Source organism: Labeo rohita, chromosome 2 (assembly GCF_022985175.1).
Source record: "Labeo rohita strain BAU-BD-2019 chromosome 2, IGBB_LRoh.1.0, whole genome shotgun sequence".
NCBI lineage: Eukaryota > Metazoa > Chordata > Actinopteri > Cypriniformes > Cyprinidae > Labeo > Labeo rohita.
In genome coordinates this window covers 26485900-26512671 of record NC_066870.1, presented here as the reverse complement: position 1 = coordinate 26512671, position 26772 = coordinate 26485900, and the positions used below count along the sequence as shown (strand labels likewise).

Below are 26772 nucleotides of genomic sequence, written 5' to 3'. Positions count from 1 at the left end.
CAAATAAATGCAGGCTTAATGATCAGAAGAGAATTCTTCAAACATCACACTGTTCGAAAACTTTCGACTGGTAGTGTATATACATTTTATATTTATATTTTTAGATTTGTGTTTTTTATTTTATCAAACAGCTAACATTTTGAGTTTGAGTGCTCTAAATCTAACATAATTTCATATTAAATTGTACTGAATTCTATAGTTTGCGTTATAATTAAGTAAAATGTAAGACTGCACTGTATTGTTAGGTACTTCTGTATTTTGTCCACCTCCTGTAGGCAATATGTTAAAAATCTCCCACCTTCTATCTGAAGCAAGTGGAGATTCTGAGGAGGAGGGTGTGTGTGTGTGTGTGTGTGTGTGTGTGTGTGTGTGTGTGTGTATGAGTGAGTGCGATACAGAGAGGGAGAGAGAGGACTGCCGTTGAGATTGGACTCTATCACGTCTTCATTATTAGTCTAAAATGCTTTAGTACCTTATTAGCGCAAGCTGCCATTCATCCGTGCTGTCAGTCAGAGATCAATCACGGGATACGTTAAGTTCAGGTAGGTGAGTCGAATTGCGCGCCGGCGTATGAAATCAATTCATTCATGTAGTGCCTTTGCTATATTGTCTTTTTGTTTTTTACGTAGTGCACAGCATAAGCAACCTGGACGAGCGTTACACTGATTTCAGTTAGTGTTTGACTCCTGAATACTTGCAGCATTTTCTGTTTTGTGTGGAAATCATGCGTTAGCGGCACTGACCATAACTCATGATGGCATTTGCTTTAACAACAAACAGTAAAATGTTGAGAACTGAACACGATTCTTAAAAAACCCCCGCGGCTTTACCTACATATAGCCGAAAGAAGGCATGTGATTCGCCGCACCAACAGTGCTATGGAGAGTCGCTTCTTTATGAATGAAACGGGCTGCGTATGATATGGTGATGCTGAACTCATAGTTTACACCTCTGTCCAGCAACCGGCCCCATGATGATATAAAATGTATAAGATACATGCGTGCAAACTGTCTGCAGTCTTAGAGACCGTGGGGATTTCCATTTACACGCGGTAGAGCCTCTACATATTCAGCGTGTACATTTCCAATGTTTGATAAATGTACGACTGTGTGCGACGAACAGTAAACCAGCACATGCACAGAATCAACCATCCATTTAATTAGAAATATATGTATGTTAATCTCACTTTGCATCATTAAAAAGCCTTTTATGCAATGATGACTAAACGACTGGACGTATGGCTATAGTGTGCTAAAGTGTCTGATTTGGTTGTGCAACGTGAACATTGAGAAAGAGGATCCGCACGCTGCTGACGTCGTCTTGGGTGCATTAGTATAATAATATATCATCGTATAAAGCCAATGCATGACCCTCATGGTAGTCTTGTTGCGGAAGATGATGCAGGCTGCGCTCATAATGGAATCTAATGCAGCAATTTATATGGAGACTAATTCACAGGCGTGCATCAGTTTTTAGTATTGCACCAGAGGCAATAATAGAATGCTGGAATGAGCTGAATGAGAAAAGGGTGAAGCACTTTTCCAGTAGCCTGTGCTTTTATTAGTAACTGAAGTAGTAATAGTAGTCATGTTTAAAGGCTTTTAGACATCCTCACCTCACCTGGCTTATGGTTCAGTGGGATTCAATGGGGTCATTATTTGCTAGTTAAAAGTTTTGAAGATAAACTGTGTATTTGAGATATGTTATGTATAGTAACGGGAGAAAACAAATCTGTTTTCAAGAAAGAAAAAAGTTTTGTTTTACATTGAGGGGGTTGCTTTTCATGGATGTCGGCATGTTGACATCACATGACCAGTCCTGTCATGCCATAGAGTGCAACAGTCGGGTTATGGAAGTAAATTTTATTCATTTTTTCCAGGAAACTGATTTTAATGATAACTTATAAACCCCTTAAAGAAGTCCACTTCCAGAACAAAAATGTACAGATAATGTACTCATCCCCTTGTCATCCAAGATGTTTATGTCTTTCTTTCTTCAGCTGTAAAGAAATTATGTTTTTTGAGAAACATTTCAGGATTTTTCTCCATATAATGGACTGCTATGGTGCCCCGATTTTGAACTTCCAAAAGGCAGTTTAAATGCGTCTTCAAACGATCCTAAATGCAGTTGTAAACAATACCAGCCAAGGAAGAAGGGTCTTATCTAGCGAAACGATCGGTTATTTTCTTAAAAATAATACAATTTAAATACTTTTTTAATCTCAAATGCTTGTCTTGTCTTGCTCTCCCTGAACTCTGTGTATTATGGCTCAAGACAGTTAGGGTATGTTGAAAAACTCCAATCGTATTTTCTCCCTCAACTTCAAAAATCATTTCAAAATCATCCTACATCGCTGCAGAAGTACCGACCCAGTCTTTGCAAAGCGAACATGCAAAGAAGATCAAACACCCTTAACCAAAAATGTAAAACAGCGATATAAGGTGATTTTGAAGTTGAGGGAGAACATGAGATGGGAAGTTTTCGACATACCCTAACTGTCATGAACCGGAAAAAACTGTTCAGGCAGAGCGAGACAAGACAAGCCTTTGACAATAAAAAGTATATAAATTGTATTATTTTTAAGAAAATAACCAATCGTTTCGCTAGATAAGACCCTTCTTCCTTGGCTGGTATTGTTTACAACTGCATTTAGGATCGTTTGAAGACGCATTTAAACTGCCTTTTGGAAGTTCAAAATCGGGGCACCATTATATGGAGAAAAATCCTGAAATGTTTCCCTCAAAAAACTATTTCTTTACAGCTGAAGAAAGAAAGACATGAACATCTTGAATGACAAGGGGTGAGTACACTATCTGTCAATTTTTGCTCTGGAAGTGTACTTCTGCTTCAAAGACAAATTTGCTGTGATCTCAGAGGTTGTTAATCAATGGTATATTATTTAAAGGAATTTTATTCCTTGTCAGAGAATGGATGTATGTAGTAAAAAAAAAGGCTTGGTGCAAAGCATCTGCAGTTCACAAACTTTAAGGGATTAGTTTACTCCAGAATTAAAATTTCCTGATGATTTACCACCCCCATGTCATCCAAGACGTTCATGTCTTTCTTGAGTCGAAAAAAATTAAGGTTTTTGAGGGAAACATTCCAGGTTTTTTTTTTTCCATATAGAGGATTTCAATGGGATCAGTGGATTTAAGCTTCAAATTGTAGTTTTAATGCAGCTTCAAAGGGCTCTAGATGATCCCAACTGAGGAATAAGGGTCTTATGTAGCAAAACGATTGGTCATTTTGGTCATATTTAAAGGAATTTTATTCCTTGTCAGAGAATGGATGTATGTAGTAAAAAAAAAAAAAAAGGCTTGGTGCAAAGCATCTGCAATTCACAAACTTTTAGGGATTAGTTTACTCCATAATTAAAATTTTCCTGATGATTTACCACCTCCATGTCATCCAAGATGTTCATGTCTTTCTTGAGTCAAAAAGAAATTAAGGTTTTTGAAGGAAACATTCCACGTTTTTTCTCCATATAGTGGATTTCAATGGGGATCAGTGGGTTTAAGCTTCAAACTGTAGTTTCAGTGCAGCTTCAAAGGGCTCTAGATGATCCCAGATGAGGAATAAGGGTCTTGTGTAGCAAAACGATTGGTCATTTTCTAAAGAAAATAATGATTTGTATACTTTTTAACCACAAATGCTTGTCTTGCACTAGTTCTGCATCTATGACTTTACACATTACATAGTCATGTTGGAAAGGTCACGCATGATGTAGGCGGAAGCACCAACCCTGTGTTTACAAAGCAAAGGCAAAAGCCCTTTACGAAAAAAGGTAAAACAATGACGTTGGACATTTTGAAGTTGGAGGAGAAAATGAGAAGGAGTTTTTTGCCCTACCCTACCTTTTTGAATTGAAGTCACAGTTGAAGAACTAACCACGCGTGACCTTTCCAATGTGATTACATAATGCAGGAAGTTGTAGATGCGCATCGCAGAGCTAGTGCAACAGGAGCATTTGTGGTTAATAAGTATATAAATTAGCCTCGTGGTTAGTGTGCTGAATTATCAGCGAAACCGCGCTCACGGCTACCCGAGTTCAGTTCCTGTCTTCTCCTCTCCTCTCTCTCTACCCAATACTTTCCTGTCATCTCTCCACTGTCCTGTCTGAATAACAAAGAAACAAAAAGCCCAAAAATATAACTTAAAAAAAAAAAGTATATACATTTGTAATTGTTGTTTGCTAGATAAGACCCTTATTCCTCACCTGGGATCATGTAGAACCATTTGAAGCTCCAATTTGAACCTTCCACCCGTTGGCCACCATTGAAATCCACTATATGGAGAAAAATCCTGGAATGTTTTCCTCAAAAACCTTAATTTCTTTTTGATTAAAGAAACAAAGACATGGATGTCACGCTTGACGTCGTGTGCGGGAACAGATACGCAGGAGAGCGGAGATCCAAACAATGCACTTTTAATAAACAATCCAAAGGAACAGACTCAGGGAAACAACGGGAACCAGCAACCAACGACGAGCAAAACAAACTGAAGACAATCTAATCACCGACAAGACCGTGTGGAACAAACAAACCTTATATACACAGAAACAGGGGAGTGGTCACAAACGAGATAACGAGGGGAAGTACAAATATAGGCAAGACTAAACCAAAAGAAACAAAACCTAAGGGGGGAAACACGGACTAAACCAAATCTCAAAAAGCAAAAGGGGGAACAAATGGAAGAAAGCAAAAAACACTAGAAACAGGAGGGAAAAACACTAGGAAAAACAAGACAAAACAGAACACAATCCTGACATTACCCCCCCCTCCCCTAAGGCGCGACTCGCGCCGTAACTATACACAAATGGGTGGGAGGGTGGGCGCCCTGGAGGCTGTGCCAGGCGGACACGGGGGAAGCAGGGTGGTGCCTCCAGGGTGGGTCCAGGGACCATGGCGGGTCTGGGAGTTCAGGGAGCCATGGCCAAGGGTATAGTCCAGGCGGCCATGGTGGGTCTGGGAGTTCCGGGAGCCATGGCCGAGCACACAGTTCATTTGGCCATGGCGGGTCTGGGGATTCAGAGAGCCATGGCCGAGCACACAGTTCATTTGGCCATGGCGGGTCTGGGGATTCAGAGAGCCATGGCCGAGCACACAGTTCATTTGGCCATGGCGGGTCCGGAGGTTCGGGAAGCCATGGCCGGGTAAACAGTTCAGGAGGCCATGGCTGAACAGGGGAGTAGCCCCCCCACAAAATTTTCTTGGGGGAATTAATAGGGAGCGCTGGATGAGGTGCTGGCTCAGGAGGGCGTGCAGGAGGGCGCGCTGAAGGAGGAGCCGACTCAGGAGGGCGCGACGGAGGAGCCGACTCAGGAGGGCGCGCAGGAGGGCGCGCTGAAGGAGGAGCCGACTCAGGAGGGCGCGCAGGAGGGCGCGCTGACGGAGGAGCCGACTCAGGAGGGCGCGCAGGAGGGCGCGCTGACGGAGGAGCCGACTCAGGAGGGCACTCAGGAGGGCGCGCAGACTCAGGAGGGCGCGCAGACTCAGGAGGGCGCGCAGACTCAGGAGGGCGCGCAGACTCAGGAGGGCGCGCAGACTCAGGAGGGCGCGCAGACTCAGGAGGGCGCGCAGACTCAGGAGGGCGCGCAGACTCAGGAGGGCGCGCAGACTCAGGAGGGCGCGCAGACTCAGGAGGGCGCGCAGACTCAGGAGGGCGCGCAGACTCAGGAGGGCGCGCAGACTCAGGAGGGCGCGCAGACTCAGGAGGGCGCGCAGACTCAGGAGGGCGCGCAGACTCAGGAGGGCGCGCTGACTCAGGAGGGCGCGCTGACTCAGGAGGGCGCGCTGACTCAGGAGGGCGCGCTGACTCAGGAGGGCGCTGACTCAGGAGGGCGCGCTGACTCAGGAGGGCGCGCTGACTCAGGAGGGCGCGCTGACTCAGGAGGGCGCGCTGACTCAGGAGGGCGCGCTGACTCTGGAGGGCGCGCTGACTCTGGAGGGCGCGCTGACTCTGGAGGGCGCGCTGACTCTGGAGGGCGCGCTGACTCTGGAGGGCGCGCTGACTCTGGAGGGCGCGCTGACTCTGGAGGGCGCGCTGACTCTGGAGGGCGCGCTGACTCTGGAGGGCGCGCTGGAGGAGGAGCCGACTCTGGAGGGCGCGCAGGAGGGCGCGCTGGAGGGGGAGCCGACTCTGGAGGGCGCGCAGGAGGACGCGCTGAAGAAGGAGCCGACTCTGGAGGACGCGCTGGAGGAGGAGCCGACTCTGGAGGGCGCGCAGGAGGGCGCGCTAGGGCCTCCCTGGGCAGGGCGAGCAACTGCGTCACGGCCTGGGACCTGGGGAGAGCAGGGATAGAGGAGGTGAACAGAGGAAGGGGAGAAGCAGAGAGTTTATGGGTTGACGCCGCCCCCATAGGAGGCTCTACAGCCGGGGCTGACACCTCTGGGGGCATGGGCGCGGCTTCTCTGGTGGAAGAGAGTACAGTCATGGCTTGACTCGGCTCAGGAACTACAGCCATGGCTTGACTCGATTCAGCAGCCACAGCCGTGGCTTGACTTGACGCTGGGACTACAGCTGTGGCTTGACTCGACGCAGGAACTGCAACAGTGGCTTGACTTGACTCGGCCGCTTGACTTGACTCCGGAAGTGGAGCTGTGTCTTGACCTGACTCGGCCGCTTGACTTGACTCGGCCGCTTGACTTGACTCGGGAAGTGGAGCTGTGTCTAGACTTGACTCGGCCGCTTGACTTGACTCAGGAAGTGGAGCTGTGTCTTGACTTGACTCGGCCGTTACGTGACTTGACTCAGCCGTGACGTGACTTGACTCAGCCGTGACGTGACTTGACTCAGCCGTGACGTGACTTGACTCAGCCGTGACGTGACTTGACTCGGGTAACACAGTTGCAACTTGACTTAACTCTGGAAGCGAAGCTGTGTCCTGCCTTGGCTCAGGAAATGGAGCTGAGTCTTGACTAAGCTCAGGAAGTGGCAAAGGAGACGTGGGCTCTGGCGGCGCGGTCACTTGAGGGCGCTCTGGCGGGTCAGTGAGCTCGGGTGCGGCGGCCATCTTGGCCGGGGGCTTAGTCTTGGCGGCCCTCTTGGCCGGGGGCTCAACAACGGAGGCCATCTTGCGTGCAGACTCTGGCGTGGCGGCAGCCATCTTGCGTGCAGACTCTGGCGTGGCGGCAGCCATCTTGCGTGCAGACTCTGGCGTGGCGGCCGCCATCTTGCGTGTCGACATTAGTGGTGGGTCCAGCACACTGGCCATCAAGGTTGGCCATGACCTCGGAGGGCTGGCCGCGATCTCCGGACTGACGATGAGAGAGGAGGAATAACAAACAGGAGGAAGCGCAGGAAGACCAGAGGGAGCGGACCGGTCGGGACGGCATGTGGAGGAAGCTGGCTGATGGTGGGCTGGAGCGGCAACGTGTTTTCTAATGGGGGAAAGATCGGAATCTTTCACATCAACATAAAAATCGGACTGACTGAGGGTGAGGACCTGGTTGATAAATTCAGCAACCGGTTTATAGCGATCCTCATAGGGTATGGAACTGAGCAACTGGGAGTTATTTAGCCCCATTAGAAAACACGTATTAATCATCGCATCGCTCCAACTCACCAGATGACAAACCTCCAAGAATTCCTCCACATATTGTTCCACCGGCCTCATCCCCCGACGAATGCCCATGATCCTCCTCTCGGCATCCATGTTGTTGACTTTGGGTCGGTGATTCTGTCACGCTTGACGTCGTGTGCGGGAACAGATACGCAGGAGAGCGGAGATCCAAACAATGCACTTTTAATAAACAATCCAAAGGAACAGACTCAGGGAAACAACGGGAACCAGCAACCAACGACGAGCAAAACAAACTGAAGACAATCTAATCACCGACAAGACCGTGTGGAACAAACAAACCTTATATACACAGAAACAGGGGAGTGGTCACAAACGAGATAACGAGGGGAAGTACAAATATAGGCAAGACTAAACCAAAAGAAACAAAACCTAAGGGGGGAAACACGGACTAAACCAAATCTCAAAAAGCAAAAGGGGGAACAAATGGAAGAAAGCAAAAAACACTAGAAACAGGAGGGAAAAACACTAGGAAAAACAAGACAAAACAGAACACAATCCTGACAATGGAATAGATGATTAGGAAATTTTATAATTTCAATCCTTTAATGCATCCATGCCAGTAGATGTCACTATAAAATCCAAAACTGCTGGTACTATTGGGACAAATAAGAGATTAGCAAAAAATTAAGATGTATCTGAAATCTCATTCACTATCCCCTACATTACACCACTAAAATAGGTTTCTGAATGTGTCATTGACAACGAGTAAATTAGGCAACACATTCTCAGCTCATCACATATAGACGCTTGTCTGGACCCCTTGGCATCACTTTTTGGCACTCAGGGCACCCCTTTAGCATCACTTTTGGACATGCAGGGTCCTCCATTGCTCCTAGTTGTTTGCATTATGCATCGTCTTTAATGGTTTGCATGCATTTGCGAAAAACATTTTATATAAATTTTTACTTTCATAGATATTTTGGAGCAACTAACCCCACCCCTAACTTACTCCTACCCACTTCTGAACAATATAAAACACGCAACAGGCAAACAAAAGTACAGTGACGGGTATTTATTGCAAAAACTGACCATGAAAAGCAGTATAAAAGTATTACAAACAAGTCGCGTTGCATTCCAAGTCCTTCAGTGTCTTTACGAGAAGAACAGAGTAAATCATACATCGTTTTAATTGCTGAAAATGATCTTATTCCCGCACATATCACATTCAAAAAGATACTCCTGAACTTGTTTAGCATGACACAATTGGTCACAAACACAAAAGCCAATAGCATTTCACAACCAAAGCTCAGGTAACGTTTTTCTAGGAGCAGTTTTTGAATTTGTGCTGCACACACAGAATTAAATGTACGGCGGATAGAGATGTCGATCATGTCTATTCCTCTCAGAAATCAATTGTTTTACCTTGGAAGACTTGGGATATTAATACTTTTTAAATAAATTGTGACTGTAGCTGTATCTGCCTGTTATGTCCTGTGTTTTATATTGACAAATGGTTAGGTTTAGGGGCAGGGGTTGGGTTACGAACTCATAAATGTGTAAATAGTGTCATGTAAAAATAATTACTTTGACTGTTTACATAAAAAAAAAACAACAACAAAAAAACATATATGCAATACAATTTAATCATGATGATAAAATTCCCAATGCCTTTTGCGTCAGCATATTGACACCAAACGTTTCTTATTTAAAGCAATGGAGGACCCTGCATGTCGAAAAATGACAGATGATGAAGGGGTACTCTGTGTCAACATGCGACGATTTGGGAGTGAGAATATGCTGAATTAGCATACTGAGTATGCCAGTGGTGCTATGGTCACCATCTTGTGAGATGCGAGAATTCATCTGCTCCCACTTTCACAGTAGTTGGGTATTCTTTCTTCAACTCTGTCCCTCAGATCCATTTTCAAAGTTTAGCTCCAAACTTGATCAAACCTCAATTAGCATTTTCGGCTGTGTTTTGAAGATAAACTACAGGAAGTGGACCTCAAAGCCCAGAGCTGAGACTCTTGCTTTAGTAGCTAGCAGTTGAGTCTGTACACTCAGCATTGAGGTGCATTGTGGGATTAAATTAGTGCACTTGATAATGTTGACTATGGATGTTCCCTCAAATTGTGCACTAAAGGTATAGGGTACCGAGTGCGCCTTTAAGAGTGTATTACTGTATTGAGGGGGTCAGGGGTTGTCCTGGTGGGTTTACTTTAGATTAGACCTGTTCTTTTCTTTTAGAAATCAATAGTGACAGATTGGTCTCTCTGCTGTTCCTAAAAACTCTGAGCTCAGGCAGAGACAGCTCTGCAAGAGCTTATAGTGAGCAGGGCACTTAAGAGCACAGCCTGGCTTGGATTGCAGTTTGACAAGATGTTTTCTTCTTGTAGTCCAATACCATGAACTTTGCTTCCGTGTGCACTCCTTGACAGATAGAGAATGTGTAGCCATTAAGAAAACTGTTATTGAATTGCCATAACCTCCCAAGAACTTAATTGACCAATTGTTTCCAGAGCTAACCGTTATATATACTTTTAGAAATTAGAAGTTAAACAAAACATTGATATGCATCAACAATATGATGTCATGATGCAATGCTTAAAAATAACAACATATATTTTTAAGATGTACTATTTTGACACTCTCATGTTAGCCACATCTGCATGCAAATGCATTTTACTGAGCTGTCAAATATCAAATATTTAATATGTTTTCACTTTATTTTTAAAATGTATTTTATATATTTTCTGTATAAATGTATTTTGGTTTTTCAGCAAGTGGAGTGGATACTAGATTTGCACATTTTAGAGACTTAAAGAGTTTCTTGACTGTTGTCGTTGCTTTTCTTATTGCATTTCATCAGATGATTGATGATCTCATTATTTAGGTTTTATATAAATTTAAAAACCAAAGTGTATTTTTTGGTGAATATCTCAATTGGGATACAGGATTTGCGTTTTTTTGGAAATTCAGTTACATATTCATGTTATTTTTTTAGTTAAATTTATGAGTTGTAACTGATTGTTATGGTGCAACTGGTATCAGCAAATATCACTTGCTAAAAGAATCAATGTCAGATCATATCATGATGAAACGTCTGATTTACACCCTGGTTAGAAACTTGTCTAAATCTGTGTTAACTAATTAGATATTTTTTATTAAATAAATTAAAAGTTTACCTGGAAGACAGATGTAGCTCAAAGGGGAGAGATCAAGCCATTGACTGTTTCAAACTCATAAAGACAGCAATTATCCCTGAAAGTTATGAAATGCTCATGATGAATTTAATAAGCATGCTCATTTGAGATTAACTGATTAAGTGTATAAACTCATAGACATTTACCACCCACTTAACCCCACCGGTTAAGCCGAGAAAATTCCTGCCTAGAGAGCTGCAATGTTATTAACAATTAATTCCAGGTATAGCAGCTAAGGTACTAAGCAACCAGACTAGCCGAAGGCCAGATGCATGTTTAAGTTCTTGGGCAGCAAACCCCAAGTCATTCGCAATCAATCAAGTTTATTTATGGAGGACAATCCATGCATTTGATTTAGCTCCATACACCCTAAGGCTTTGTAATAGCTGAGCATATGTTTAAATGTAAGTCTCAGTATTAAGGTTTTAAGATGCAAGTTGTCTGCCAGTGCGTAGGTCAGTATAAGGGATTTAAGCACAAAGCCTCTCAAAAACATTTTATCATCTCAGGATAAACTGCATTTTACAGTGGTCTTTATCTAGTTCAAAGATCTCACATGATCTCTTAGCTAATATATCAGACCTTCATGCACTCAGCTGCGGCCTTGTACCACAGGAGCTTTGCTTTGTGGCACGCACGCATGCTGGGAGTTTTAAATCCTTTGAATTGGGTCACTGGAAGCACATCCAGCAGGCAGACGAGGTAAAGCGCAATGATTAGCCTCTAAGCCCAGTCCACAGAGGAGCAATCTGTTTGACGGACTGATCGACAAGCGATGTTTCTTGCAATGCTGGCAGGGACACAGTAAAAACTGCGAAACACTTATGGTAAGCTAAAATGCAACAGAGCGATTAGCCAGTCAGCTGAAGCTGTCATGTATAGTCATTTGTTCTGAGTTCATGAGGTTAGAGAGTCACATTATACCAGATATCTTGTTAACATTTATTTGACTTTATTTATAGTTGCTTGTTGTTACTTTTTAATGATTTTAATGATTACTTTCTTGCTGTCTTATGCACTATTATTGTATTGTTACTATAGTTAAGTATTTACAGGAATAGTTCAAATTCTGTTATTATTTAGTCACTTTCATGTCATTCCAAACCTGTATGACTTTCTTTCTATTTTTTGTTTATATTTATTATATATATTTTTGTCCATAGGCCTAAAATGAATGTCACTGCAGTCCAATTGGGGCTGTCATGATTCCTCGATTCGAGAACTCGATTTAAAAAAAAAAACACATATTTTGCCCGTGTCGAGTAATCGACAAAATACCGGAAATGGCACATTCCATGGATGAAAATCCATGAAACGCATTACAGTGTTTTCACAATGCCTCATTAATCGGCCATATTGGTGGCACTGAACATAAACAATGTCACTGAACCGAATGAAACACGCATATTTTGCTGATTATTGCTGCTGAAAATGGTGATTATTGTCATGTTTTGGGCTGTACTAATCAGTCAGACCCGGAAAAACATTTGGAGTACTTTAGACTGGCAAAAGTCAAACAAATCAAAGAGAAGAGTGCAAAAAACTGTCTGAGGAACAAAAGGCATTTGTGGTTGGCCAAACTGAACCAGGATTTCCAGGGCAAGAATCTTGACAACATTCGTGTTTGTTCTTATCATTTCCCATTTCCAGTAAGGTATGTTAAATATTAGGCTAATATCTTTATTAATACTGCTTGTATGTATCTTTACCACCTATTAACTTGAGTTTGTCAAAATATTGTGCCCTTTCCTGCTTACTAAGTCCTTCTCTATATGATTTAACAGCTTCCATGCATTTTTTACATGGTTAAGACAGCAAAAATTAGCAGAACAACATATTCAGTAGTACATTTACCGTGCAATCCATGCTGTTGTTTACATCCGAGTATCTCCAAAATGGCCACGCATTTAGGTAACTGACCAAATCTGGACGGAAGTGCAAACCCTCTATTAGACCATTTTCTAAAACTACATGATACATTAAACCCATTTAAAAGTCATAATAAAGCATAATGCTACTGTAATTTCACAAATCCTACGATTCAGTTAAATAAATATATGCAATGAAAGTTTAATATATGTGCTTTAATTATTTACATGTGTGTAGGTTATGAATGTGGGCTTCATTCACAGTAAATGCTGCTCCACATAAACTGTTAATTTTACATGTGTTGAGTGTTTTAAACTCCATCTCTGCATATTGTTGTGAGCTTGGGTTTACTATAACGTTCGTTTGGGAAGCCATTTCATCAGATTTGAAAGGTAAATCATTTATAAACCTACTTAAACACATGAAAATTCATCAGTTATCTTTCATAATATGCTAACTGTTCATCACGACTTAAAAATAAAAGTTAAACCTTCGCTTTGAGTTTATACATTTTAATGTCCACATATTCAAGAAATTACAGTGGATATAGCATTTGTGTCATAAAGAAACGGTCAAATATTAATGATTAAGTGGAGATTTGAATTAAATGATGTTTAGTCAATATTAAACAAGGATTAGATTGTGTAGTAAAGTGTAAAAACAACGATCAGGCCGTCGGCGCCCTCTGCAGTCATTTGTTCAATAAACCATATGATTACTTGTTTTTGAAACTTTATTTGAGCTCATTATCATTGCAATATTGCTATATTATTGCTATATATATGTGTGTATTTTAAGTAATTTTAAAGGCTATTGTTTCCTTAGGTCTATTTTTATTACCTCAAAAAATTTGAGTTATCTGATTACTCCATTAATCATCAGAATATCGTTAGTGTTAATGTTATAGTATTTTAAACTTTATAGATTTTCATTGTATAAGCAAAAACTAGATTCTGGAATCTAGCATGTTAAGTGCTTATTAAAAGATGCTTAAAATATTAGATTAATTTTGCTGTCAGCGTATGCATAAATTATGATTTTTGACATGGATTAAAAATTTCATTAATTAATTAATAGAAGCTGTTCAACTGACTGCTGTGAAGGCGGTAGTAGATTTAGTCTGGTCAGTATTTATTTACAACTCTGTTTTCAATCTAGACAGCATTTTCTCATGTCCCTGCACAGCTGAATGACCGAGTCTGGACTAATCCAGCAACATTTGGCGCAGAGAGATGGCAGATGGTATATGGGGTATTTTTAGGCTGTAGCCCTGCTCCCCTTATGAGTCCAAATTTTTAGCCTCTATACTGTAAACACTATATGATACACAAACACACATCTGTGGCGTAAAGACCAATCAGTGATTTCTAGGAGAGTAATAACTGTGCAGAGTGTTGGCCATTTTGCATTTAAATGAAAGATTTAAACTCACAGATAGCCTAAAAATGACTATTCTGCCAGTATTTATTCACCCTGATGTCATTCCAAACCTGTATGACTTTATTTTTCTTCTGTGGAACACAAAGGAGTCTATTCTGAAAGAAAGAGAAAGTCCTACAGGTTTGTATGGAAGCTTGTTTTTGCCATGGAATAAAAAATAAAAAAGGTAATTGACTTTTTATCTCACAATTCAGATGTATCTTCCATGCAATCCTCAGTTTATATCTCACAAAACTTTTTTAAATCAAAATCAGATTTTACAACTTACAATAATTTTTTCTGACATTGAACAAAAATCAAAAAAGGTAATTACAACTTTTTATTTCACAGTTCTGACATTTCCCCGTTGAGGTTATATCTAATATTTAAAACTTATCATAATCACATGATAACATCTGCATTGTGAGATTAAAATACCTACTATATTATATTTATATTTATATTTAAATTTAAATGTATATAATTTATATTATATTTGATTTTTGAATTATATATCTTTTCTTGAATACATTTCTTCATTATTGCAATCCATCTGGATATTATATCTGAACAACAGAAAAACTATTTATGTACATACTCCTTGATCTGTTTTTCCCCTTTTTGTTTGACTTGGTTATTGTTTGGAAATATCATTTTTGATCACAGTTACAAAAACCCTAGCTTTTATTTGTACCACAAAAAGTAGATAACGACATAATACTAAGTCATGCACTTAATAGCACCAAGGCTATTTTTCCATTTCCGTACCCCTCCCTCTTCCGATTTATCCCACTCTCCCTTTCTCTTTCAGTCTGTGCATGCAGTAACCAACACTTACACCCAAGTTTGATTTCCCAGAACACTGACACTGACATTGGTTTCAGACTCAGTGTGCGCACAGCACATGAACACTAATGTGTGCATGCAGATGCCTCTCCATCTCCTGTCAGTGTTTTTAGTATGCAGTAAAGCGGGGCATATTTGATTCCCACAGAATAAGAGTCATTTCTGAACCCAAAATCCTTTTTTCTTCAATAGAATATTGGTATCCATGGGAATATGACAAAGCAACTGCCATTTATGGCAGAGTGAAAGCCTGGTTTGACTGATAAAAAGAAAGCAGCTCTTTAGACAGTATATTATGCTGCAAAGCTTCTCATTCAGATTAGAGCAGACTCAGGCTAATGGACTCGGCCTGATGGGCGTCCTGTGGAATCCAATGCAGTGATTCACTGTAAAGGGCTGTTCACTCAGTTCAGAAACAGCTAGACGCATCTCTCTATTGTTCTTTGTCTGTCTGTGTGTCTGTGTTTCAGTCTATCTATCTATCTATCTGTCTGTTTATCTATTTGTCTGTGTCTGTTGTGCGATATAGGCTATATCATCTACGATAACATCATAATTGTTGTTTAAACCAGTGGTTCTCAACTCCTGTCTTCGGGGCCCATTTTCTATGTCTCCCTCATTTAATGCACCTGATTCAGATCATCAGCGATTTAAGAGAAAGATCCATGAACTGAACTGAGTGTGTCAGATTTAGAAACATACAAAATGTGCAGATCAGTTTGCACCGAGGATTGGAGTTGAGAACTGCTGGTTTAGTACACCTATATATTGCACTATGTGCCATTCACTGTACAGAATATACTAATTCTGTAAACAAGTGACCGATTTCAGCTGCAGCTTTTGCATCTATTTATAATGTAGGGGGCGGGACACTTTGGATTCTAGAGAGCATTTGATGGATGGACAGAAAGTTTGATGAGAAGCTGAAGTGCAGGGTGATGTCATTAAAATCGCTGATGCATTTTGGCAGAAGTTAGAGACTGTAAGTTTTGAATGCGTCTATCTTGTAAATGCGAATTTTGCCAGCTGTTTTGAACGAATGAATGAATGACTCAATGACTCACTCATATAGTGATCTGATGCCACCTACTGGCAATTTTAGGTTTATTTTTAAAGTAGCCAAACAAAAATTTGGTTGATATTGATTTTATTTGACTAGTAAAAGCCCTATAGTGTCTTACTATTTCAATTTTTTAAATAAATTAAAGAACTTCTAGAACCAAAATTTACAGATAATGTACTCACCCCCTTGTCATCCAAGATGTTCATGACTTTCTTTCTTTAGTTGTAAAGAAATTATTAGGAAAACATTTCAGGATTTCTCTCCACATAGTGGACTTCTATGGTGACCCTGAGTTTGAACTTCCAAAATGCAGTTTAAAAGCAGCTTCAAAGGGCTCTAAACCAGTGGTTCTCAACTCCAGTCCTCTGGGTCCACTGCTCTGCACATTTTGTATGTCTCCCTCATTTAACACACCTGATTCAGATCATCAGCTGGTTAGGAGAAAGATCCATGAACTGAGGCTACGTCTACATTAGTCCGGATACATTTGAAAATGGAGTTTTCATTTTAAAATGCTCTCCGTCCACACTAGCACCATACTGCGCATGCATAAAAACTCACTGAGATGATACAGATGGAACATACACAATAAGTTTTCACGGAATTCTTGGCAGGATCATGTAATTTACAGAAATATCTCATCATTCACTGATGCGTCCATGTCACACACTCTCATGTTTGATCTAAAAAGCAGCTGCCCTCACGTTTAGCTGCAGGAGTCTGCATCTGTGTTTTCTGTCATCTTTTTAGGACTGTAATATGAAGAGTGTACAAATATATCTTTAGCAGCAGTGTGAAAGTGAATAGCACATAACAGCTACAATTACCGGTATAAACATAGATATCTATTGGTACAATACGCGTCACATGACTAAACATCATCATTTTCAAAAGCCTACATTTTCACAGTCCACACTGCAATGTGAAAACGGCGTTTTCAAATTTATCCACTTTGGAGAGAGTTTTCAAAAAGCTTGTTTTCCTTGACTAAAATGCCGCTTCAGTGTGGACAGAAAGCCAAAACGGAGAGAAAAACATGCGTTTTCAAACGAAAACGTATTAGTGTGGACATGGCCTGTAAGTAAGTGTGTCAGATTCAGAAACATACAACATGTGCAGAGCAGTGGGCCCCGAGGACTGGAGTTGAGAACCACCGCTCTAAATGATCCCAGCTGAGGAAGAAGGGTCTTATCTAGCAAAATGATCAGTTATTTTCTAAAAAAAAATTACAATTTACATATACTTGTTAACCTCAAATGCCCGTCTTGTCTAGGTCTGCATGAACTCTGTTTATTCCGGTTCAGTACAGTTAGGGTATGTCGAAAAACTTCCATTTCATTTTCTTCTCCAACTTTAAAATCGCCCTACATTGCTGTTTTACCTTTTTTTTTGTAAAGGGCATGACATTTTTGAGGTAGAAATAACAAAATCTATCTATCTATCCCTATACATATCTATCCCTCCCAAAATATTTAATAATTGCTTCCAAAACTAGTTATTGTGTCACATTGATATTTTAGCTACAGATTTCAACTATAGGAAGATTTACAGGAAAAAGTCAGTGGAAGATTGTAATTCCTATAAACAAACAAACAAACAAACTAATTTCAGTTCGTTTTAATTCTATTTCTTTACATTTTTCTTCTTTACAAACTGCAGTTCTGAATCCTGCTTGCTGCTTCAGTTACAATTGAATTCAAATTCAGCAGTTCGCACCCTGGTTCACAGCCTTTCTCTTCTACTATATGACATCTAGAAGTGAAAGTATGTGATTTGAAATCTGATAATAATAATAATTCATAAAAATTGAATGACATCAGTCAAGAAAGATGCTTACTCTCCAACAGGAAGGTAAACTTGACCGCTTGCCCAGACCAAATGTGAGTTTATTAAAATAGCTCCTAAATAACTCTTAGGCTATTAGTAAACATTATCCAGCAAGGCCTATGTGATATCAGCAGAAAAGAAAAGTTGTTCAAAACAACAGCAAATTATTACATATTGATTCAAGACCACGAAGAACTTTTAATTTCTTTGGACTAGAATGCATCAGTGATTCACTCACAATAAACAATGAAAGCAAATAGGGTCATTTGTCTATATACTGTTGTTTCCAACTTCTGTATGCATGGCACTGGAGTGTGTGGTTTGCAAACAGACGCGCCAGCATACTGAGCCCGCACTTCCATTTACTGTGATTGTTTAAGAGTACGTGGCACGGTGCCCGAGTGCTATTCAGCAAACATTACCTTTCGAATCCTAATGTCTGAGTGATATATTCCACATTCGCTTCGGTAAAAGCAAGGTCATTCCCAAATCTGGCAGCATCAGCACATTGCCGTGAGAGAGCCTGGGAGAACCTTGAATGAGGGACATGCATTATAATCTCTCCTCGTGCCAAACTTAATCTATAATAGAGTTTGGCTGGAGTAGCGAGACGCTGTAACAGCATTAATAAGCTCAGCGGCTCTCCGGCCCTTCCGCGAGGGACTTATAGAATAGATAACACAGCACTCCAAGGGAGATTGACATCAATCACAGCACAGAAACAACTGTGACACCTTAAGAGGGGCGAGAGGGGGGCACCAGCCTGTCAGAGGCCTGAAATCCGCAGACACTAGCATTGATCAAAGGCTCAATGTCCTCTGCTCATTGATTTGACAGAGTGAGAGAGAGAGAGGGGGAGAGGCACCAGGGCTTCTCTCAGATGAGAGCTTGACTGCTGTCAGGATTGCTGCACCCTGCCAAGCATGTCGCTGCACTTTAAGCCCTGAGTGCAAGTAGCCTGGTGTCATAATGCTGGATGAAAACACGAAGTGTTTTGTGTTGGGAAGCCAGCTTTGAGAGATATTGTTGGTTTCACATATGGATTTTTTCCCCAATAATTTCAATCTAACATTCATTTAGAACACCCATGCAAAAGATATTGATAGTTTCACTGTGTAGTTGTTTGTACAGTCATTAAATACTGTTGCTGGTACAACAATGGTACAGTGGTTTCATTATTTGTGCAGTGGAAAGGCTCCAGAGATGTTTAAGGAATAGTTCACCCAAAAATGAACATTTGCTGAAATTTAACTGAGCCTTTAGGCCATCAAGGTTGTAGTTTGTTTCTTCATTGGAACTTATTTCTGAGAAATTTAGAATCACATCACTTGTACCAATGTATCCTCTGCAGTGAATGGGTGCCGTCAGATTGAGATTCCAAACAGCTGATAAAAACAACACAATAATCCACAAGTAATCCACACAACTCCAGTCCATCAATTAACATCTTATGAAGTAATAAGATGTGTGTTTGTAATAAAATATGAGTCATCCATAACATTGCTTTCTTTAGTGAAAAAATAATTTTGTCTGAATCAAGAGAGAAATATGTTCAGATAAAGTACTGTTTACATGTGAAAACAGTCCATACATTTTTTTTTAACATATATGTTAATTAATTTTGATGTGAGAGGACAAGACGGGAAGCATTATTATGCATTATGGACTCATAATTCATAATGATTCATAATGTGGATTACTTGTGGATTACTGTGATTTTTTTATCAGCTGTTTGGACTCTCATTCTGACGGCACCCAGTCACTGCAGAGGATCTATTTGTGAGCAAATGATGTATAGTAGTGCTAAATTTCTCCAAATCGTGGGTGGCGGTCTTAGATCTTAAGCACCCTCTAAATCTGAGGGTAAATACATTTTTTAGCAAATTTTAATTTTTGGGTGAACTATTCCTGACGGCACCCATTTACTGCAGAGGATCCATTAGTGAGCAAGTGATGTACAGTAATGCTAAATTTCTCCAAATTTTGGGTGGCGATCTTAGATCTAAATCACCCTCCAAATCTGAGGGTGAATACATTTTTTAGCGAATTTTCTTTTTTGGGTGAACTATGCCAATTAAAGAGCGTTTATTTTTATAAGCATGCATGTACATCACTGTAAAAAGACTAGTAGAGAGAATACTACAGACATGGTGAATAATTGAACAATCCCAAAAATTACAGTACTGATGACATAATCAAATCACAACAGGTATCTCTGAATCAAAAATTTGCTTGAAAAATACTTTTTTCACTTCAGCTGTAGTGTTCCTCAGCTGGCTTACTGTAAAAAGCTGTTTTAATAATCAGCTCAAGATTTCTGAGACATATAATGGCTGTCCGCGAAATACTAATATAGTTTCATATGAATGGTATATGTGATGCACATACCAGGTTAATCTATACTTTTTGATGGAAGTTTAGCAGAAACTTGTGGTAGTTTCATTGGAAATGTCTCTCAGTATCCCTCGCCTGCTAGTGTGAAATTGAGGTATTGATTACTGAGGCTGAAATCGGTGTAAAGCCTGGAAATTGTGTTCTCGCTTGCTTCTGCATAATCTATACACAATTCGATGTGTGTTCTATGTTTGTGGTTCTTTGACACTGATGGATATGGTCTGTGTCTTGGCTAAATTATTCATGAAAACATTAAATTGCACATATAAATGCTTATTTTTAAACATCTAAAACCTTTTTTGTACTCACACATAGATGCATAGTGCTTCAATCTGAATGGTAGGGTGCCCAGGAGCAGAAAACTGTTTAGAATTATTGTTTTAGCTCTGAGGCAATAAATAATGCACTGCTATAAACTGCAGTGAAAGCGAGAGAGTGTCTGAGGGCAAAGCACAGATACATTATGATGAGCTGCATTGTGATTTCATAATAGCATGATGGATGACAAGACTCATGTCTCTTTCTTCAAAAAAGCCACTTGAGTCCTGTCTAGGGGCAAAGCAGCACTAAACGAATTTGTGTTTCATACCTGTAATTTTGAATTAGATAAATATCTAGTAAATAAATGATGATCATGATAAATGTTTAAAGCATAATGAATTTAAACAGGATGTGTGATGACGTGTTTTTTTCGGTCACTAGCAATTTCTCTATATACTGTACACTGAACATACCGTGTGACGTGACAATCACAACCGATCGTAATATACAGTTGAGGTCAAAATTTTGCATCCCCCTTTCAGAATCATTAAAAATGTTTATCATTTTACCAAAATAAGAGGGATCATACAAAAAGCATGTTATTGTTTATTTAGTACTGACCTGAGTGAGATATTTCACATAAAAGATGATTACATATAGTCCACAAGAGAAAAGAATAGCTGAATTTATAAAAATTACCTTGTTCAAAAGTTTACATTCCCTTGACTCTTAGTACTGTGTTGTTACCTGAATCCACAGCAGTGTTCAGTGATTTTTGTTTAGTGATAGTTGTTCATGAGTCCCTTGTTTTGTCCAACAGTTAAACTGCCCACTGTTCTTCAGAAAAATCCTTAAGATCCCACAAATTCTTTGGTTTTCCAGCATTTTTTGTGTATTTGAACCCTTTCCAACAATGATCATATGATTTTGAGATCCATCTTTTCACACTGAGGACAACTGAGGGACTCATATACAACTATTACAAAAGGTTCAAATGCTCAGTGATGCTCCAGAAGGAAAAAAAAAAACATGCATTAAGAGCTGGGGGTGAAAACTTTTGAACAGAATGGAGATGTGTACATTGTTCTTATTTTGCCTAAATATATTTTTTTCATTTAGTACTGCCCTTCAGAAGCTACAGAAGATCCTTCCATGTTCCCAGGTAGACAAAATAAGATTAATTTACCCTGATCTTCAAATGTAAAAAGACCCCCATCTCTCAGTTCATTGTGTTTCTGAGTCCCTCAGCTGTCCTCATTGTGAAAAGGTGGATCTCAAAATCATACAGTCATTGTTAGAAAGGGTTCAAATACACAAAAATGCTGGAAAACCAAAGAATTTGTGGGGCCTGAAGGATTTTTCTCATAAACAACCATCACTAAACAACAACACAGTATTAAGAATCAAGGAGATGTAAACTTTTAAACTAGGTCATATTTATAAATTCAACTATTATTTTCTCTTGTGAACTATATGTAAACATCTTTTATGTGAAATATCTTATTCAGGTCAGTACTAAACAAACAATAACATGCAATTTGTATGAGCCCTCTTATTTTGGTAAAATAATGAACATTTTTAATGATTCTGAAAGGGGGGTACAAACTTTTGACCTCAACGGTATGTGATAAACATTTTGGGGGTATATTTGGTGGTTCTTTGAATCAAAAAGTAAAAAAAAAAAAAACACTTTTAAAGTCTATACAATACATAATCATCTGAATGTTTATTTTCCCTTTATTAGGTCTAGAAAGCAAGAGGCACAATTGAAGGCCCAAGATGCCCGAGCAGAGCAACGACTACCGTGTGGTGGTGTTTGGAGCAGGGGGTGTGGGGAAGAGCTCACTGGTGCTCCGTTTTGTGAAAGGTACTTTCCGGGACACCTACATCCCAACGGTGGAGGACACGTACCGGCAGGTGATCAGCTGTGACAAGAGCGTCTGCACCCTTCAGATCACAGACACAACCGGCAGCCACCAGTTTCCTGCCATGCAGCGTCTGTCCATCTCCAAGGGTCACGCATTCATCCTGGTCTACTCCATCACTAGTAAGCAATCCCTTGAAGAATTAAAGCCCATATACCAGCAGATTCTCGCTATCAAAGGCAACGTAGAGAACATCCCCATCATGCTCGTGGGAAACAAGAGCGATGAGACCCAACGGGAAGTGAAGACTGAAGATGGAGAGGCCCAGTCCAAAATCTGGAAGTGCGCTTTCATGGAGACCTCAGCTAAGACTAATCACAACGTCACTGAGCTTTTCCAGGAGCTTCTCAACTTGGAGAAGAAGAGGAACATGAGTTTAAACATCGATGGGAAGCGTTCTGGGAAGCAAAGCAGGGCTGACAAGCTGAAGGGGAAATGCAGCATCATGTAGAGTGCTTGTTAGAGCCAGAACCGGGACATGGTGAGATAAAGCGGAGATATAGAGTGATAAAATAACAAAGGAAATGAACTGAGGAGGGAAAATGGAGAATGGAGATGGTGTTATTTGACATTTCATGCTTATTTCCGATAACAAGGATTTTACTCTGACATCTCAGATTTCATCCCTCACCATCAGTCTTTGGCCTTAACAAGCACTGGCCTGTTCATATTGCCTTGTCTGTTTCTATTACAGAGCATCGCCACCATCTCTCACATCTGAGAAACATTCAGACAGCAATCGGTTGCTAAACAGCCCTGAGTTCACGATGCAAATATTTTTATTAAATGGTTGCAACTGTATAGCTAAAGCAAAGTCAGGCTTTATATCAGCCATGAGATGTTATCCAAACTTAAGACTTTGCATAATGACAACTAAACTTTTGTTTTATATATTTATTCAAACGTTGAGGAAGGAGTGTCAGTATGAGATTATATGACTATATAGTCAAACCACCCTTTAATACTCTGTTACAGGTTGTGTAGAATCCACTTTTTGTTATCTTCATAACATTTTGATGATTACTTTTGCATGTTCTCATATCTTAAAGCAGTCTGTCATTAATTACTCACCCTCATGGTGTTCCAAACCTGCAAGCCTTTGTTCATCTGCAAAACACAAATTAAGATATTTTTGAAGAAACCCGAGAGCTTTCTAACCCTGCATAGACAGCAACACAACTGACACATTCAAGGCCCAGAAAGAAAGTAAGGACATGGTTAAAATAGTCCATGTGACACCAGTGGTTCAACCGTAATTTTATGAAGCTACAAGAAAACTTTTTGTGTTTTGAAGATGAACAAAGGTCTTACAAGTTTGGAATGATGTGAGGGTGAGTAATTAATGACAGAATTTTCATTTTTGGGTAGACTTTCCATTTAAATAATACTAACCAATATTTACGACAATCATTTTGTTAAACATTAGCAAAATGCCATATAACTTTATGCTTTTTAAAATTACCTGCTGTCACATCAAGACAGATTAAAAATCTGAAAGCATACAGACACTTCATATTTCATGCAGATGCACACATGCTTATGTAAAGCAGCAAGCACTCATCATCATCTCTGGTATTCAGCTTAAAATTGAGACACTTCTGGCCTCCCTAGTAATTTGGAGTGAGCCAGAATCTCCATCTTCTTTTTTTATGTTTCTCAAGATGAACTGCTCATATTTTCAATAAATATAATGGAGACAATAACAAATGTAGCCCTCTCAAAGTCAATCAGGAAATGAATGCATTTGCAGGAGGTGCACTGCATTTTGGCAGCAAAAACTAAAACACAAGAAGGTCTTCTCCCCCTATTCATCAGAAACTAATGTGAACATTGAAGAATAGATATAATATGGCAACCTGAAGTTATGAGAGTTAAAAAGCTATTAACATTCTGAATCTGATTTTTATTTGCATCACAAAACCAGACTTCACAGAAGTTTTGGGGTTGAAACAAATTCAGTTTTTGTGTCCTTACCGGCCCTTGAATGCCTCCAACCTGTTTCAGTTTTGTTAAGAGAAAGCAATCACACTGCAAATCAGCCTTTGACAAAAGAAATCTCGTTTCAAACGGCCTTGATTGTATAGCATTATATTTTTATTTAACCAGCTGATTGCCTTTGTACACTGATGTGAGAAAGAGTCCTTTTAATATGTTTTCAGATTATGCATTACAGATCTGAATAGATGCAGACAACATTATTTATCCATGTTGTGCTGGTTTGCTTAGCCTACTTTACTATGTAAAAAGCTAGTCTTTGAACAGGGTACACCAGAAGTGAGTGGAAAAAGAGCTTTACAGAACAAAATTTCAGAAAACTAAAACAAAATAGCAATTTTACTGATAGAAATTCATGTGGTTTATTTTGTTAGACTTGTAAGTCAACGTATTAAAAATAAGTATATCAAATAGGGCTGAGTAAAAATATTGGATTCTCTGTTTTAATCGATTATCATTTTGACAATTCGATATCGATTCTTAAATCCCAAGAACCAAACAGTCTAGCCTGTTTTCATTTAATGAAGTTTTTATGACAGCCACCATTTAAATGTTTATATTTCAAAAAACGAACTGGAGTAGAAATATAGGCTAATTATGTAACTGTAACTTTATTAGCCTATAAAAACTTCACTGAGTGTATAAGCGTTTCTATACAAATCAGTTAATTTTAACATTATAATAATGTAGTACCAACAGACTATGTATATTTTACAGCATTAGATGAAAGATTTTTTTTTACCTTGAGAAAATTTGGCATGTACTGTACTTGATATATCCAAAATAATCAATGTTGAATCGAATCGTGAGCTTTGTGTCAAAACCCAGCCTTAATAATAAACATTCAGAACATTTCGCCTGAGTAAAACCATACATTTCATCTCAGCGCAGGTAGAAAAATAGGATTATAAATATGTAGATGAGTATTATATCCCACCCCCTGTATACAGTAACTCTAAATATATACTAATGAAATACTGTGACAAGCATTGCAATAGAACAGAAAACAATAACATCAGTCATATATAATTTCCGGTTCGCTGTCAGTTCATATTATGACTCAGCCTGTTGCCTCTGATTGATGTATATGATGAATATTTTAATATGAGTTCCCTGGAAGCCCCACCAACACATTCATCCCCTTAAAATGGTGCTATAATTTACCACCTCCCTACTGGTGACAGTAGTTCTGCTCTGCATGGTTGATGCAGTCATATCATAATAAGAATCCCCTCTTTTATCACTCTGCAGAGTTTTGCTGATTTATGGCTTTGTAATTTTCCAAATTCGGAACCACGCCTCATCCATCTATCCGCATCCGTTATACCTGAATCTACGTGTCCAATCTCTATAAAGCCCACTCAGCTGGCGTATGAGTCACACTGCTGATACCATCAGAAGCACTGCAAGCTGCACGGGAGGGAAACTGCAGAGCGTCTTGCATTTTACATGCACGGGAAGTCTGCGCTCTCTGAAGAGTGTCGACTACCTGTGATCCTTTCGGTTGGCTTGACAACATGGACTTGCCTCCGCAATGCCAATGCCCACCAGTTCTGTGTATAGAAGCATTTTTGAACCCATGTCATGCACATTTTATTGTAAATATTGTAAATTGTATGTAAAGAATATGACACTGTATAGAAATCATCACTGACTCTCGTTGGATGAACCGACAGATCATCCCAACAGACATGGACACAATTCCTTCAGCTCGTCAATCACAATTGTGTTTGGTTGGAATCCCAGGGGACTTTTCTGTACATCTGCATTTTTCAGTTGGTATCTTAAATCTGGTTTACACAGTGAGCACTTTAAATGCCTAAGGGTAATGGAATGTACTGTGAAACGTATGTAAATGATGACCTCTATTTCATAATTCACTAATTCAAACTACGCATGGTCCCACTTGATGTTTAGCCAGCATGAGGGCAAGCAACAAAACTGTGAAGTGACTTTTCAACTCCTTTGCATCTTATTCTTTTCTTTTTTGTACACTATTTTACAAATGTTTTTCTTTCTTTTTTTTAATTAATATTATAGCTATTAGCTACTACTGTGTATGATATGTCCTCTAGCAATAGTCTTCCTAAGACATGGTATGCTGTGCTAACGCATCCCAAATGAAGGAAAATACTACGTACATATAGTAATATATATGTATAGCTATATATATACACCTGCAAATATTCTCTAAGAAATCTGCAAATTGATTTTCGTAATAAAAACAATTAAAGCAAAAACTCAATAAGCTGTCTGTTTTCCCCCTCGAAACATCTGAATGTCGTCCCGTGTGCTAAACCTGGTTTCTATGGCAACGTGATGTTGAACACTACACTTTCAGCTGACCCAGGTGTGGATACTCCAGTACACAAATTATGGAATTTACAAAGCAGCAATGCATAAAAGCACATTCAAGCCTTAACTGTGCTGCACATAGGGTTTTATGGG

General features: G+C 39.8%; 1 protein-coding gene across 2 annotated transcripts; it reads left to right on the top strand.

Annotated features, from left to right (window-relative positions):
• Window positions 1-387: 387 nt before the first annotated feature.
• Window positions 388-26556, top strand: diras1b (DIRAS family, GTP-binding RAS-like 1b). Of its 2 annotated transcripts, none has more exons than XM_051136482.1 (2): window positions 388-542; window positions 22149-26556. In XM_051136482.1, exon 2 carries the CDS (start codon window positions 22184-22186, stop codon window positions 22778-22780), a length of 597 nt encoding a protein of 198 aa, XP_050992439.1. In that variant the 5' UTR covers window positions 388-542; window positions 22149-22183; the 3' UTR covers window positions 22781-26556. The 2 variants fall into 2 exon arrangements, with proteins under 2 accessions (XP_050992439.1, XP_050992450.1); XM_051136493.1 differs by lacking the exon at window positions 388-542 and adding an exon at window positions 11473-11552.
• The last annotated feature ends 216 nt before the right edge of the window (window positions 26557-26772 follow it).